The sequence below is a fragment of the Strongyloides ratti genome, assembly GCF_001040885.1.
Source record: "Strongyloides ratti genome assembly S_ratti_ED321, chromosome : 2".
NCBI classification, from domain to species: Eukaryota; Metazoa; Nematoda; class Chromadorea; order Rhabditida; family Strongyloididae; genus Strongyloides; species Strongyloides ratti.
The window spans coordinates 5,561,963-5,578,012 of NC_037308.1; the positions used below are offsets into that span (position 1 = coordinate 5,561,963).

At 23.0% G+C, this 16,050-nt stretch overlaps 7 protein-coding genes across 7 annotated transcripts; 4 read left to right on the plus strand and 3 right to left on the minus strand.

Moving 5' to 3' along the window:
* Positions 1-182: 182 nt before the first annotated feature.
* On the minus strand, positions 183-3,574 carry SRAE_2000176500 (Probable ATP-dependent RNA helicase kurz; the record flags this gene model as incomplete). The annotated part of the gene is made up of 2 exons (XM_024652755.1): positions 183-803; positions 845-3,574. The coding sequence occupies 2 exons, from the start codon at positions 3,572-3,574 to the stop codon at positions 183-185; spliced, it is 3,351 nt and encodes a 1,116-aa protein (XP_024506300.1).
* An 829-nt stretch (positions 3,575-4,403) lies between these two features.
* On the plus strand, positions 4,404-5,190 carry SRAE_2000176600 (Thiamin pyrophosphokinase 1; the record flags this gene model as incomplete). Its single annotated transcript, XM_024652756.1, has 2 exons — positions 4,404-4,449; positions 4,493-5,190. 2 exons carry the CDS (start codon positions 4,404-4,406, stop codon positions 5,188-5,190), a joined length of 744 nt encoding a protein of 247 aa, XP_024506301.1.
* Positions 5,191-5,255: 65 nt separating this feature from the next.
* On the minus strand, positions 5,256-6,182 carry SRAE_2000176700 (Hypothetical protein; the record flags this gene model as incomplete). Its single annotated transcript, XM_024652757.1, has 1 exon — positions 5,256-6,182. One exon carries the CDS (start codon positions 6,180-6,182, stop codon positions 5,256-5,258), a length of 927 nt encoding a protein of 308 aa, XP_024506302.1.
* Positions 6,183-10,721: 4,539 nt separating this feature from the next.
* Positions 10,722-12,193, plus strand: SRAE_2000176800 (UDP-glucose 6-dehydrogenase; the record flags this gene model as incomplete). Its single annotated transcript, XM_024652758.1, has 2 exons — positions 10,722-10,736; positions 10,781-12,193. The coding sequence occupies 2 exons, from the start codon at positions 10,722-10,724 to the stop codon at positions 12,191-12,193; spliced, it is 1,428 nt and encodes a 475-aa protein (XP_024506303.1).
* A 237-nt stretch (positions 12,194-12,430) lies between these two features.
* On the minus strand, positions 12,431-13,626 carry SRAE_2000176900 (Protein-tyrosine phosphatase, receptor/non-receptor type domain and Protein-tyrosine/Dual specificity phosphatase domain and Protein-tyrosine phosphatase, catalytic domain-containing protein; the record flags this gene model as incomplete). The annotated part of the gene is made up of 3 exons (XM_024652759.1): positions 12,431-12,562; positions 12,617-13,229; positions 13,301-13,626. The coding sequence occupies 3 exons, from the start codon at positions 13,624-13,626 to the stop codon at positions 12,431-12,433; spliced, it is 1,071 nt and encodes a 356-aa protein (XP_024506304.1).
* A 412-nt stretch (positions 13,627-14,038) lies between these two features.
* SRAE_2000177000 (Cyclin-dependent kinase 1) lies at positions 14,039-15,016 on the plus strand (the record flags this gene model as incomplete). Its single annotated transcript, XM_024652760.1, has 2 exons — positions 14,039-14,557; positions 14,606-15,016. The coding sequence occupies 2 exons, from the start codon at positions 14,039-14,041 to the stop codon at positions 15,014-15,016; spliced, it is 930 nt and encodes a 309-aa protein (XP_024506305.1).
* Positions 15,017-15,370: 354 nt separating this feature from the next.
* Positions 15,371-16,018, plus strand: SRAE_2000177100 (MSP domain and PapD-like domain-containing protein; the record flags this gene model as incomplete). The annotated part of the gene is made up of 1 exon (XM_024652761.1): positions 15,371-16,018. One exon carries the CDS (start codon positions 15,371-15,373, stop codon positions 16,016-16,018), a length of 648 nt encoding a protein of 215 aa, XP_024506306.1.
* Positions 16,019-16,050: the final 32 nt, after the last annotated feature.

Below are 16,050 nucleotides of genomic sequence, written 5' to 3' on the forward strand. Positions count from 1 at the left end.
AAAAGTAGTTTATAAACTTCTAAAAACAGTTAACATAAGAAAATATTATGTAGAAATGAAGGTAAACTTTTATATATAATTTATATACAATAATATTATAAAAAAAAAACTAATGTAAAGGTTTTTAAAGAGACGTACTAACAAACAAAACAATAACAACAAAAAAAAATAACAATTTATTCTTATTCTTCAATAGGTGGCCATTCCAATGCAACTTTATCATGAATAGATTCAGGTAACCACATTAAATATTCTTCCAACAAATACTCTCTCTCACCATTTTTCCACAAACTTATTAATTTTGATTTTTGATAAACTTCTCTTTCAATTAATTTATTAATGAATGCTTCTGTTCTTTCTTGTAATTTTGCCCAGTTTTTAAGTAAACTAGAAGGCTGAGCTAACAAATATTCTTTGTAATTTTTCAGTGGTTTTAAAACATTTCCTTCAAGAATGTGATAAGCAAAAAATTTATATAACACTATGTTAACAGGAAGTGGACGTTCACAAACTCCAAGATTCCATTGATGAGGTGAAAAAAAGCATTTAACTTGTTCAACAACAGTTCCAAGTTTTTCATTATATTTATAAATTTCTACTTCATCTTTATTGTTCAAAGAATCTTTATTTTCAAAAGGATAGAATGAACAATATTCTGGAGCTAGAAGAGAAATCCATTCACCATCAACTACACAACATCCTGTCATTAGACGTTTCTCACTTGTTTGAACAATTTCTTGATACAATACATATTCAGGTTGAGACTTATAAACCATTGAAGATGGATCAATAAAAACATATTCCTAAAAATTATAAATATAAAAAAAAGATTATATATACAAACCTCAAGTTTTTGGCAATAATATGCACCTTTTGGTATATCATTTTGATCCAGATTATCACTTCCCTCCACTTTCCGTGCAATACGTTCTGGTAAACATGAAACTAAAATCTGTCTTAATTGTTTACATTGAATTTCAGATGGAGGCTCTAAATCATCTTCCACATTTATTTCCCCACCATCAATCACTCCATCTGAATTTGTATTTACCAATTTTATTAATTGTTTCCTCATTTTTTTTGCCTCCAAAAAAGCCTTGTATCTTAAGCCCATTTTTTCACATTCTTTTTGATTCCATTTTCCATATAATGCAGCTCCCATTAATTTTAGTAGTAATGTAATATCTCCAAGTAATTTTGATTGTCCAGAACTACATAATTTATATCTTTTGACAAGTTCCTGTTTAATTAATGTCATTGTATTTTCATTGTCTTTTCCTTTAATTGATCTTAATGAAATTAGGGGTTCCCTTACACTTAGTATTGCAGCTAATGTTATAGCATAATTAAACAGATTTTTTTGATTAGCCATTATTAACATTTTACCGTATTCTGGTGATAATGGAAGTGCTGCTAATGTTCTACCTAATTTTGTTATTTTAGCTTCTTTTACTTGACCATTCAATTCAACACTTAATGCACCCATCTTAACCAATTTTTGTTCACTCATTTCTAATTGATCAGCTTCTGGTTTGGTAACAAATGGAAAATTTATCACTTTAACAATATTCATTGATTTTAAATGTAAAACAAGTTGATCTGTAGGTTTGTTTAAAATTTCTGGCATTGAAAATTTGTCAAAACCTTGAAAAACAGCAGATGAGTATAATCTATATGCATGTCCTGCTTGTACACGTCCAGCCCTACCAGAACGTTGATTTGCTGAAGCTTGAGAACACCAAGTTACAACAAAACGATTGACACCAGTTATTACATCATATTCTTTTCTTTTTTCTTTTCCAGAATCAATTACATATTTAATATTAGGAATAGTTATAGATGTTTCAGCAACATTTGTTGCTACTATACAAAGTCTTGATTTTTCAGGTATTGGATTAAAAATTCTTTTCTGCTTTTCTGTTGACAATAATGAATACAATGGTAAACAATATAGTGGCTGAGAATCGGGTGGTGGTGGATGAATTTCTGTACTTTTTTCTGAAATAATTTCATCATCTAAATGTTCATCAAAACATGCAGCATCATTAACACCAAACTCGTCAATGTCAGGATTTGTTTCGTCTTTAACTTTTTTTAAATTTTTTGTTTGAAACTTTCTACGTTTATTACTAATTGGATAACGTTCTTTCAATTTTCTAATAATTCTTTCAACATCAATTTGACCACTAACAAAAACTAATATTGCACCTGGAGGTAATTTTTCATGAATCTGGCAAACTTTTTTAAATGTAGCATCACAAAAGTCATTGGGTGTATTCTTTTCAAAATGAATTGTTACTGGAAATTGTCTTGTTTCAACTTTAATAATTTTTGGTTCTATTGTTGGAAAAAGGTGTTTTTGCATGAAGTCTTCTAATTGTAATGTTGCAGACATTATTATTAATTTTAATGGAAATCCTTTTTTTGATCGCAACGGAACAATTCTTGATAAAATACCAATTAAGATATCTGAATACATTGAACGCTCATGTGCCTCATCGATAATGATAACTGAAAATTTTGACAACATAATATCTTGCTGTAATTCACGCATCAAAACACCATCGGTCATAAATAATATTCTTGTTTTTATATTTCTATTACCTTCAAATCTAATTTGATAACTTGATAAATCCGTATCATTTAATTCAATTCCAACTCTTGATGCCATACTCATGGCTGCAACACGTCGTGGTTCAGTAATACCAATGAGATGACCTTTAGATGTGTATCCAGCTTCATACAAAAATTGTGGTATTTGTGTTGTTTTACCCGAACCAGTTTCACCACATATAATTGTTACCATATTATCATTTATAGATTCAACAATTTCTTGTTCTTCTGCAAAAATAGGTAAACTTGATCTCTGGGCTTGTATACTGTCTAGTCTGTTGACTGCAATTTTTGGTCCTACAATTGGTGATAAATCCTCCTTTTCATTGGGCTTAATTTTCTCTTTCGTAACAGAATTATTTTTTTCCACAGATGTATCAGTATTACATTCTTCTTTAATAACTTGATTTTCTTTCTTTTGATTAAGTTTATTAAAAAATTGTTTCATTTCCTCTTCGACATCTTCATCATCAGAAGATGAATCAGTTTCAAAAAAATCTTTTTGCTCCCTATCATTATCATTTTCCCACTTTTTTAATACATCTTTATCAATGGATTTGACTTTTGATGGAAATTTTGTGTCATCTTTTTTACGTTTTGCATCCATACTACTTGTTATTAAACTTAAATTACCACTTTGCGATTGGTATTGCTGAAGCTCACTAAATAAATTTTCTAAATTTATTTTTTCTTCTTTTCTTGCAGCAACCCTAGCTAGCTTTTTTTTCTTAGTTTTAGATAAATTAGCCAACTTCTTTTCTTTGTATTTTTGTTGCATTTCAACTTTTTTTCGTGATAATTTTTTAGTTGAAATACATGGTTCTGTTACCTTTTTCTTTTTACTTTTTGAGGATAATATAATTGAATTTGATATATCATGTGAAGCTTCATATTCAACATCATTTGAAGAATCAATAATATTAACATTATCATCATTGTTTTGTTTTCGTTTACGGTCCATGGTTGATGAAAATACTAGGTAAAATGATAATTTATATGTAAAATATTTCCAAAAAATTATATCCAAAGTAATATAATACCAAACATTAATAAACAGAAAAAAGAATATAGTTGTAAGAGACAAACAATCTCCAAAATTGAAATATTAATAAAGTAGATTAGAAAAAATTTATAAAAATAGATGCCTAAAAATAAAATTTGTTTTTTTTTAAATAAGTAATATGGTAAAAATAATTACTATAAATAGTAAACATAAAAATATCTTAATTTTTCAAGTTAGAAACAAAGTTAGGACACTATTATTAATAAAAAAAAAATAATTAATTAGAAAACTTTAATAATTTTTTTGCTTTTATCTTAAAATTAAATTTTTGAAGGTATAACAAATAACCTTGATTTCAATTCTTTATAATTTTTGTTTTAATGTTTTTTATATTTAAAAATAAATGTATATGTTAGGTTATTTTGATCTACAAAAATTTTTTAAAAGAATCAGCTTACAAATGTAGCTGTACGTACTATCATAAAATTTTTATATTACTGATTTTTTCTTTATTAGAATATATAAAAATTAAAAAATATTAAATATTTTTGTGATATAATTTTATAAAATATTTTAAAAAATATATTTAGAATTTTTTATCTATTATTTTAATAGAAAGTAATTTCCTAATTTTTATAAAATTCAATTTTATTAAGTTTTTGTTGCAAATTTTAATATTATATCGGCTTTCCAAACTCTGTTTACTATGCAATTAAAATTCATATTAAATTGAAAGCATAAACGTACTTCACTTGCCTATTAAGGTACTTATTGTATAATTTTATAGATGTCTAAAAGTATTCTTCACATACTTCCATGGATTAATAATTCAGGTATTTTTTGTTATTTGTAGAAATATTATATATCTTTTTAAAGATCAAACTGTTGCTATTTGGTTAAATTCTCCAGTAAATGAAAAGAATGATATAAAATTATATTCACATATATGGAATAATGCAATTTTAAGATATTGTACTGATGGATCATCAAATTTAGTTGCTAAATACCAGGATGAATATAATTTAAAAGATCCCAATTATATTGTTGGTGATTTTGATTCTATTACAGAATATTCAAGGAATTATTTTAAAAATAAATCTCAATTTATTCATGCACCAAATCAAGATTTTACAGATTTTTCAAAAGTATTACATCAAATCACTTTAAATTCACTATTTCCTAATATAAATAAAATTCTTGCTTTAGGTGGTTTAAGTGGAAGATTTGATCATTCACTTGCTTCTTTAAATTCTATTTTAATGTTTCAAAAATCTATTTCTGAGGAACAAATTAAAACATATTTGATTGATGAAAATAATTTAATAACAATTACATCTGCTTCTGAAACAATTGTAAAAATTACACCTAATATGGATAATTTAACAGGAAAATGTGGATACATTCCAATAATGCAAGAAAAGACAGTCGTAACAACAGAAGGATATAAATGGAACTTAGAGAATGAGGAAATATTTTTTGGAGGATTAATAAGTACATCAAATGAAATAGAAAAAGATGTATTATTAATTAAATCTAATCAACCTATTATTTTATATTTTGAAATAAAAAAATGATTTATATGTATATAATATATATATAGCATTAGTAATACAAAATATCTTATTAAATATCACACCGGTTAATTTGTTTTTAGTTCTCCTTTTAAAGCTTCAGCTGCTTTTCTTGCTCTATATCGTTGTTGTCTTAGTCGGGCTAGTGCTTTTTTCCTTTCATAGTTATCAGTAATTTCATCAATATTTATAGAACTTTTAGTCTTTTTAGATTGAAATGATAAATCATTTGTAGACTGTATATGTGATAGTGGAGACACATCTTTTTGAGTAGGTTTTGATGTGACATTTGACTTTTCTAAGGCATCATTTATCATAGTAGTTACATTTGACCACAATGATGACAGCCGTCCAATTGCCTTTAATGGATCGGTATCAATATTTATTTCAGTAAGTGATGAGGTACTATTAGTTGACGTTAACTCATTGTACTCATCATTTACTAGTAACGTTTCTAATGTTTTAATTTTTTCTTCTGTTTCACAATTATCTTTTTCACTTTCTTGTACATTTTTACATGACATAATTGATGATGTAAAAGAAGTTCGAAGTTTTGTATTATTAATAATTGAATGAAGAATCTGTGACTTGACATTTTCAAGTTGTTCCAATTTATATTTTGTTTTTCTTATCTCTCGCTCAACTTGTTCTAAAGCTTTTTTTTTTTCTTCTAATTGATTTCCAGTATCATTTTCAAGATTATTATGATGGCCATGTTTTAAAAAGTATTGTCTCTCACGATATCTAGCCGTCCTTAGTTTACTAGCCAATCTCATTTGTTCTCTTTTAGCAATAATTTTGGCATTTTCAGGATCAGAAGGATTTTTTAAAGCCTCTTTATATCGTTGTGTAGCTTCAGCACGTTTTTTTCTTAATAAAGCATTTGCATCTAAATTTTTATTTTCTTCATGTTGTTCATTTTCTAAATTATTATTATGTAATTCTTTTTCACTTGATGTAGATAACACAGAAATATTTATTTTATCACCAAACATTTTAATTATATAATAATAAAATTCTAATAAATTGATAATATTATTTATCAAGATTAAACTAATTAAAAATAGGGATAAAAGACATTTAAAAAGATTGATTATAGAATAATATATAGAAAAAAAATAAAATTTGAAATTATTTTATAAAAATTTTATTAATTTCAATTTTACAACAATATTATGAAATGAGAAAAAATATTTTAGTTTAGATGACTGAAGTGTAATGTCGGTAACCCAATATAACACCAATATATTGTGAATACAAAATATCTGCTCGTTCTCTACCAATAACTGTCACGCACACACCATCCTCTATACACATTTATTTGTTTGTTTAATGTGAGTTCGTATGGTGCGACAAATAGTGACGTGACATTCAATTATATATGAGGCAAATGAGGGTTGTTTATGTGTTACATTAGTTAATATTTAGAGAAATTGACAAGCCACGTTTGGATTTTCTAATATATGAGAGGAAAGATTTTAATAATAAAAATTGAACAAGTAGTTTCTAATAAAAAGCGCAATGATTTTGTGTATTTATAGAATTTTCATCGTAGAAATAACTACTACTTTATTTGGATTTATTGTTACTCATTTTTCAATAGTTATGAAAATTTAAAAATTTTACTTTTTAGTTAGTCTATAAATTTTTCACAGTTATTATCAAAATTTAATTTAGTTTTTTTTTTTCTTTTTAACATATGTTTCTAATTAAATTGTGTACTTTCTTTTTTTCATCAAAATTTGAGTGATTTGGGAAAAGTTTAAAATTTTTTTACTTTTTTTTCTAAATAATAATTTTAATATAATTTAAAATATATTTATTTGTAAAATTAAAACAGTTTGTTAATAATTTCATTGTAAAGAAAATTATTAACGTTTTTCTGAAATGTGTCAATTTTTTAAAAGATTCATATTATTAATTCAATTTTAAAAATAAAATTTTTTAAACAAAAATAAATGTACCATGGCGTTTTAAAAAATTACCCATTATACTTCACTGCATCTGTAACTGAAAAATAAATTTTGGCATTTTTAAAGAAATTTCATGTTAATTTTGCTATTAAATGAAATATAGAAGTTTAAAATTTTAACATTTGACAGATTAACAAAAATTTTTCTACAACTTTTTCTTTCTATCACAAATATTTTTGAAATTTTCCCATCAAAGGCAAAACTTGAAGAATAAAATTTTTTTCAATGAATCATTATCCTTATCAATGTGTTTTGTATTATTATAGTTGAAAGTTTTATATGTAATTTTTTAGATGAATTATTTATATTTTCTACATTATATATATTAAATGTGATTGTAGTTGTCATTATTTAAAGGTCATTTATTTCATTTTATATGTTTTTTGAGATTCTCCAAAAAAAAACTTATTTTTATTGTGAAGATTTATTTATGGTTATTCTTTCTTCTACATCTTATAAATTTACTTTTTATAAAAAAATTAAGAATTCATTACAAGTATAATTAACAAAAATTTAAATAAATAATTTACAAATTAGCTTTGAAATAGTTCAAATAAAGATAAAAAAAAAAGATGGCACTATTACAAAAGGAATAATATTTAAATTTTTTCTTTTGCTTATATTATTCATGTCATTTTGGTCCAATGAAAAAGCATATATGAACCATCCCGTACTTAAAGTAAAAATGATGTTAAATGAAATAAACAAAATAAATGTTTAGAGACATACTTAAGATAATTTATTTTTACTTTTATATTTATTAGTAAAATGAAATAAAAATAGCATCACAAAGTTTTTTTTAATGAAAAAATGTTTAATGAATATAATAATTATATTTTACTAGCATTTAAAAGTTTTCAAAAATTTTTATAATTTATAATCAACATTTTTTTTTTATATAATTGATATGTGTAATCGTAAAGATAAAAAAATATTACCATAATTTTATTGCTTTAAATTTTAATTAAAATTCAACACTTTGAATATAGACATGAATTGAATATCAAAAAGGGAATAATATTTTTTCAAATATATTTTTGTTTTTATTTATAATAAATAAATGCAATAATTAACAATTTTTTTTGCATTATTTTTTTAAAATAGTTGTAATTAATGTAATCTAAATTAATTAATACAACTTTAATATAAAAAAATAGTAGAAAAACAAAAATAATTAATTTATCAAAATTTGCAAGACATCTATTTTTACAATCACATCAAGTACCAAGCAACATAATTTAGTATGATTATAATTTTTTGACAAAAAAGTATGATTATCAAAGGTGTGTTTTGAATTGTGGTCAAATATTTTTTCAAAAAAGATTATAACCATTTACAATTGTTCTTGGTTTAAATTTAAACCAAAAAAATAATTTTTTCAATTCATTTTCTACTCATGTTAAATTTTCATTTAAATATCATTTATTTTCAAAAAAAAAAAATTATATTTCTTCTTCCAAAACTGTATTTATAAAATTTGAAAATAGAAAAAAAAAGTTTGCCTATATATTTTTAAAAATTATATATTTATTATGTCAAATACTCCATGACTTTATACATGGACTTTAAATAGTTTAGTGACATCAAAATATCTATTAAAATATTAAAATATAAACATCATTTATATTCTAACTATATTCAGAAGAATATTAATAAAATTTTGATAAAATTGTACACAAGCACTTTAACATTTTTTTCTATGCCTATAGCGTCAACTTGTTTTATATTTTAAATAAAAATTAATACTTTAGTATGGTGTTTAGTTATCCAAAATGATAATTATATTATAATCAATAGTAAATTATTTTTTAATCAAATAAGACTACAATTTTTAAAAGTTTTAATCACCAAAAATCACATAAAGCATTTATATTATTATTATAAAAATATTTTTTTAATTTAAAAAAGGCTAAAATGAAAGTGAAATGATACAAAATTTTGATGTTGAAATTTGATATTAATTATTAATGAAAAATTAATGTTATTATTTATATGATTTTCCAAAAATATATCTTTTTTTTGTTACATTTGAAGTACAAAAAATAATTGTGATATTTATAACGATATGATAAATATTTATTTATATAATTAAAAGACAAAAATTGTGCTAAATGATAACAATTATAAAATGAGTTGTTATTTATATTATGAATTTTTTTGAAAAAAAAAAATAAAAAAAAAAAAATAATGCTACAATCTTTAGATGAATATATTTGCATGATTTTTTTTTTATACTCATATTCATGCAATTTTTAATAATACTTTTGTTAAATATTGATTTATTTTCTGAGTAAATATTAAAGTATAATATTATAAACCTTAAATGTAAATAATAAGTTTAATTTTTTTTAATTAAATAAAAATTTAATTCATAAAATTTATTAGTATAATTAGACTAATACCATTGTTTCATAGAACAAATATGGAAAAAAGTATATAATTAATTTTGTCTAATAAAAAGGATATTTTTTTTTATCAGATTACAATTACTAGATTATTAATTTTTACTTTTTTTTAATTATAAATATTGATAAAGTATTGTGATTAATAACTTGAAATCAGTAGTATTTATTAAATAAAACATTTTAATTAGTTTTAACTTCCTTTTTGATAATAAAACTTTACTGATTAAATAACTTTTTATGTGTTTAAAAATTTGTAAAGCTTACTAATAACCACTTTTTCATTTTAACATTTAATATAATCTTTTAAATATTTCTTTTAATTATTCAATTTTATAATAAAAATTTTTGTTAAAAGTAGTAAAAGATGGAATTTATTTATAAACATTTTAACTATATTTATATTATGATTTCTAGGAAATATGTATTTCATTAAACATTTTATATTTTGTTTATTATATCACTATATCTTAAGAAAATATATATTATAAATATTAACAAGTTTTTACTTATATTTTGTTAAGAATATTTTGCATCCTTTTATTTTAGATAAATTAGTATTATATAAAAGATTTTCCATGAAAAAGTTAATGTAATACTTAAAGCTACCAATAGCATAAAATTCAGATAATAATCTTAAATTTGATTATATATATATTTTTATAAAAATACATAGTTTCAATGTTATTTATATATATTTAAAAATAATATCATCATCATTATTATATATATTTAATGAAAAAATATTTTATCATGTAGGTGTCCATTAACTTCATAAATTTTCTTATATAAATATTTGAAAATTTGTATACAAATGAAAATTTGACAAAATCTTTCATATTATTATATTAGGTTAGCTAACTGTTTCATTTATAATATGTATTAAAATAAAAAAGAACAGATAAGAGATTGTTAAAATATAACATTATAATAGTCATGATTTATTTATTTGATACCTTAGTAAATATTTATATACTAGAATATTTTGTTAAAATTTCATTTTTGTTTTTAAAATTGTTATATTTTCTTTTTATAAATATTTTTTTTTTTTTAATAATTTTTCTATTATATAATTTTAATATTTTTATTTTCTTTATATTAAAAAAAAAGTTTCTTTTAGAACATATATATATATATATATATTCAAAATAAGAAAAGAATGACATTTAAAAAGGTAAAAATAAAGTAAAAAGAAAAAAAAATAATTATTTTTTAAAGATTGAAAATGTGGCTTGTGTTGGAGCAGGATATGTTGGTGGACCAACATGTGCAATGATTGCTTATAAATGTGATTATATTAAAGTTACTGTAATGGATATAAATGAGGAAAAAATTAATCAGTGGAATTCAGATGATCTTCCAATTTATGAACCTGGTCTTGATCAAATTGTTAAAGAAAGAAGAGGAAAAAATTTATTTTTTTCTACTGATGTTAAAGGAACAATTGAAAATGCTGATTTAATATTTATTTCAGTAAATACACCAACAAAACATTATGGTAGAGGAAAAGGAATGGCACCAGATTTAAAGTATGTTGAATCTGTAGCAAGAATGATTGCAAAATATGGAAAAGGTTCTACAATTGTTGTTGAAAAAAGTACTGTGCCTGTAAGAGCTGCACAATCTATTGGAATAATATTAAAAGAAGCACAAAAAAAAAATCCTGAATTGAAATTTCAAGTTCTTTCAAATCCAGAATTTCTTGCTGAAGGAACAGCTATTAATGATTTAGCTAATCCTGATAGAGTATTAATTGGTGGAGAAGATTCTGAAGAAGGAAATGAAGCAGTAAGAAGATTAGTTGAAGTTTATGAAAATTGGGTACCAAAAGAAAGATGTATTACTACAAATACATGGTCATCTGAATTGTCAAAACTTGCTGCAAATGCTTTTCTAGCTCAAAGAATTTCATCAATAAATTCTATTTCTGCAATTTGTGAAGCTACTGGTGCTGATGTAGGACAAGTAGCACTAGCTATTGGAAAAGATAATCGTATAGGATCCAAATTTTTACAAGCTTCAGTAGGATTCGGTGGTAGTTGCTTTCAAAAAGATGTATTATCACTTGTTTATTTATGTGAATCTCTTAATTTAAAAGAACCTGCTGCATATTGGTCTTCTGTTGTTGAGATTAATCAATGGCAACGTAAAAGATTTGCTCATTGTATCATTACAGAACTTTTTAATACTGTTGCTGGAAAAAAAATAACATTTTTTGGTTTCGCTTTTAAAAAAAATACTGGTGATACAAGAGAATCATCTGCTATTGCTGTAGGAAAACATTTACTTGATGAATGTGCTGATTTACATATTTATGATCCTAAAGTTCCTGAAACAACAATAAGATCAGATTTGCTATCTGTCATTTCTAACAAAAATATTATTGATAATCATGTTACAATTCATAAATGTCCATATGAAGCAGTAAAAAATTCACATGCTATTGTGATATTAACTGAATGGGATGAATTTAATACATATGATTATAATAGAATTTTAAATTCTATGGTAAATCCAGCTACCATTTTTGATGGAAGAAGAATATTAAATTCAAGCCTTTTAAAAAAAATTGGTTTTAGAGTTTTTACAATTGGTACAACTCCAACACAAAGTTATAGTCTTTTCCACTAAATTTATAAATTGTTTTTGTAAAATATTAATATTATTAAAAAAAAATATATAATTTGATGTTAAATAATATATATTAAATATTTTAGTTACTACTTTCTTTTTATTTATATGTTATATATCCTATAAATTCAATTTTTATATTAAATAAAATTTTTTTTTTGTCAATCACATATGAAAATTATATTATTAAAATGTAATTATAATTATTGTTGAAAAATTCTTTGAAAAAATCTGTTTTTATATATTATTAACCATTGAATTGTAATCATCACAAAATGTTTTATAATTTTTTAAAACATCTTCATTTGTTACTTTTCCTCCTCTTTCAAATATATAATACATTAAAACACGATGAATATACATATATTGCTTAAAAATATATATGTATATATTTACTAAAAAAAAATAAATAAATTAACTTACATATTCATTTTGAATACTATATGCCCTTTGATCTCTCATATCTTTTAAAATTTGATCCATAGCTTCACAACTTTGTCCACAACTAAAACGTTCCAAGACATATTCTATAGCAACAATTGTTCCTGTTCTTCCGATTCCAGCAGAACAATGAACAACAATAGGTCTTTTTGTTCCACGGACAGCAGATAAAATAAAGAATGGTGTTGCATTAATTGGTGGAGCACCTCTATCTGGCCAATCCTGCCAATGATAATGAAATACTGTTCTCGTTCCAGTTTCACCTTTTTTTGATAATAATATTATATTTTTTTTAACTGTATCTGCATCTTTTGATAAAATTTTTGATTCAACAAGTTTTACAGTATAATCATCATAAGTTTCTGATGTACCAGGAGTAATTGGATAATATTGTGAACATTTTTTTTGCCCTTTTTCAATAATATTACAAAGCATTATAATATTTTCAACTTCTTCTTGCCATACCATTAACCAAAAATGAGAAATTGTACAATCCATTGGTCCTTGAGTACATATAAATCTTTTGTTGCTAAATGGTGTCGAGGTATAATTAGCATGAATAAATTGTTCAACTCCTTTATTAATTAATATAACTCTAAAATTTATTATATTTTTTAGTTAAAAATTTATTAATTTTTAAAGAAAAAAAAAACAAATATAACATACCTATTGGCATCACTTGTTGGGACATCTTTATATCTACAAAGACCTGGATTCGAGAGAAATGCTTTTATTGTAATACCTTTAGGAACATAACGACGTAATGATACAAATTCTTCACGAAGTCCTGATACCTTTTTTTGGAATGCTCTATTACACCAAGCTTGAATTAATGTTCTAGCATTACCTTCTTCTTTTTTTATTTTTGTTAATTTTGATTCACCTTCCATTTTTTCAATTCTTTTAATTATATTTCCGTTGTGATGTTTTTTTCCTATTTTTTGCTCCTTATTTTCTTCAACATAATTTGAATGTTGACTACTATCGGGCATAATAAAAAAAACCCAAGAAAAACATGTTTTAAATAAAATTAATTTTAATTTATAATGTAAAAAATTAAACATAAATTTGATTACCAGTATATTTTAAATACACGTTAAGATTTTAATATATTTAACTAATATTTTTGTTTTCTTTATATTATTTTTATTATTTTACATTATTTTTTTTAGGTTAATTATTGTTTTTAAAAAGTTAAATTTAAAAATACTTTTTTTACTTCTATAAAAATTAATCATATTTTTTTTTATAAAATTTTAATGTTTTACAAAAATTTAAATAACAAAACAATTATTTAAATGTTAATATATTTATTGTTTTACAATGTCATAAAAAAATAAATCATTTCATTTAATATTCCAAAGTTTATAATAAATTAATATTAACACATTATTTTAAAAAAAAATGCTTTTAAATAAAGAAAAACAATTATTAATCGATGATTTTATTAACATAGAAAGAATTGGAGAAGGTGCATATGGTGTTGTATATAAATCAAGACATAAATTTAGTGGAACTATTGTTGCACTTAAAAAAATTCGAATTGGAGAGGATGAGGAAGGAATCCCACAAACAACAGTAAGAGAAATAGCAATACTTCGAGAATTAAAACATCCTAATATTGTTTCACTTGAAGCAGTAATCATTCAACCTAATAAAATATATCTTGTATTTGAATTTTTATCAATGGATTTAAAAAAATATATGGATAGAAATACAAATGGTAGAGTATTAGAACCAAAAATTGTTGAAAATTTTATGTATCAAATTTGTCTAGCTATGTGTTTTTGTCATCAAAGAAGAATATTACATCGTGATTTAAAACCACAAAATATATTAGTTGACAATTCAGGTTGTATAAAACTGGCTGATTTTGGATTATCTAGAACTACGGGAATTCCACTTCGTGCATATACTCATGAGGTAAAACAGTTTTTTTTTTACTTATATTAATTATAATAATTTTAATAGATTGTAACATTATGGTACCGTTCACCAGAAATTATGCTTGGATCAGAAAAATATTCAACAGCAGTAGATGTTTGGTCTATTGCATGTATATTTGCAGAAATGGCCTCTAATGTTGTTCTTTTTAGTGGAGATTCTGAAATTGACCAATTATATAAAATATTTAAACAATTAGGTACACCAACACCATCAATTTGGCCTCAGATTGAATCACTTCAAAATTATAATCCAAACTTTCCAAAATGGAAAAAAAAAAGTTTTGGAGGAAAACTTGAATATTATTTAAATCGTGATGGTATAGATTTACTAGAAAAAATGCTTATATATGATCCTATAAAACGTATTAATCTAAAATATGTACTAATACATAAATATTTTACAAAACGAGGAAATTTCAAATTTCCTATACGTTAAGAATATCATTAAAAAGTTAATAATGCTGTAAACATTGACTAATTATTTTTTTTTGACATAAGGTGACATTTAAACAAAATAAAAGTATTTTTAAATTATTTAATATATTTATCTAAAATATTACATTTGTATCATTTCAATTTATAAAAAAAATTGAATGATAAAATTTTTAAAAACTTTTCTATTATTTTATTAACATAAATTTTTGTAAAATTAAAAAAAAATAATTTTGAATATGAATAAATTTTGATAAATTCAAATAAATATTAATATTAAAATATTCAAAGTTAATTAAAATTTGTAATTTAAAATAATAATAAAATAGATTCAATTATTTATTAACGTTATATTAAGATGGTTGCCAAACCACTTAAGGATCTTGCAAATAAAGCCGGTGAACCTGAATTTCAACTTAAAACAGATCCTGAAAGTGAACTTATTTTTAAAAATGATGATCTTGATAAAAAAGTTTGTCTTATTAAACTTCGTATAGATAATACTACAAGTGAACGACAAATTTATAAAATAAAGTGTACTTCAAATGAAATATTTCGGGTAAGACCACCACTTGGATATATTCCACCAAACTCGAGTCAGATGATTCAAATTGCTTTTATATGTAAAACAGTTCCTGAATCTTACAAACATTTTTTTGCCTTTTATCATGCTAAATGTTCAGATTCTCGACCACCAAAAAAAGTATGGGTTGGAAGTTTTAGTTACCAAGGTGTTAAAAGAATGTGGTGTTTATTTCAAAAAGAGGATGGATCTGATTTTATTCAAGCCTCTAAGTCTACAGCACAAGAAGCTAAGACTCTAAATAATTCAAGAGAAGAAAAGAAAATTTCAACTAATGAAAGTATTGAAAATAAAAATGAAGACAAAAAAGAAGATAAAAAAGAAGAAAAAAAAGAAGAAAAAAAAGAGGATAAAAAAGAAGATAAAAAGGAAGATAAAAAGGAAGAAAAAAAAGAAGATAAAAAAGGAGAGAACAAAAAATAAAATAAAAAATAGAATCAATAGACAAATAATAA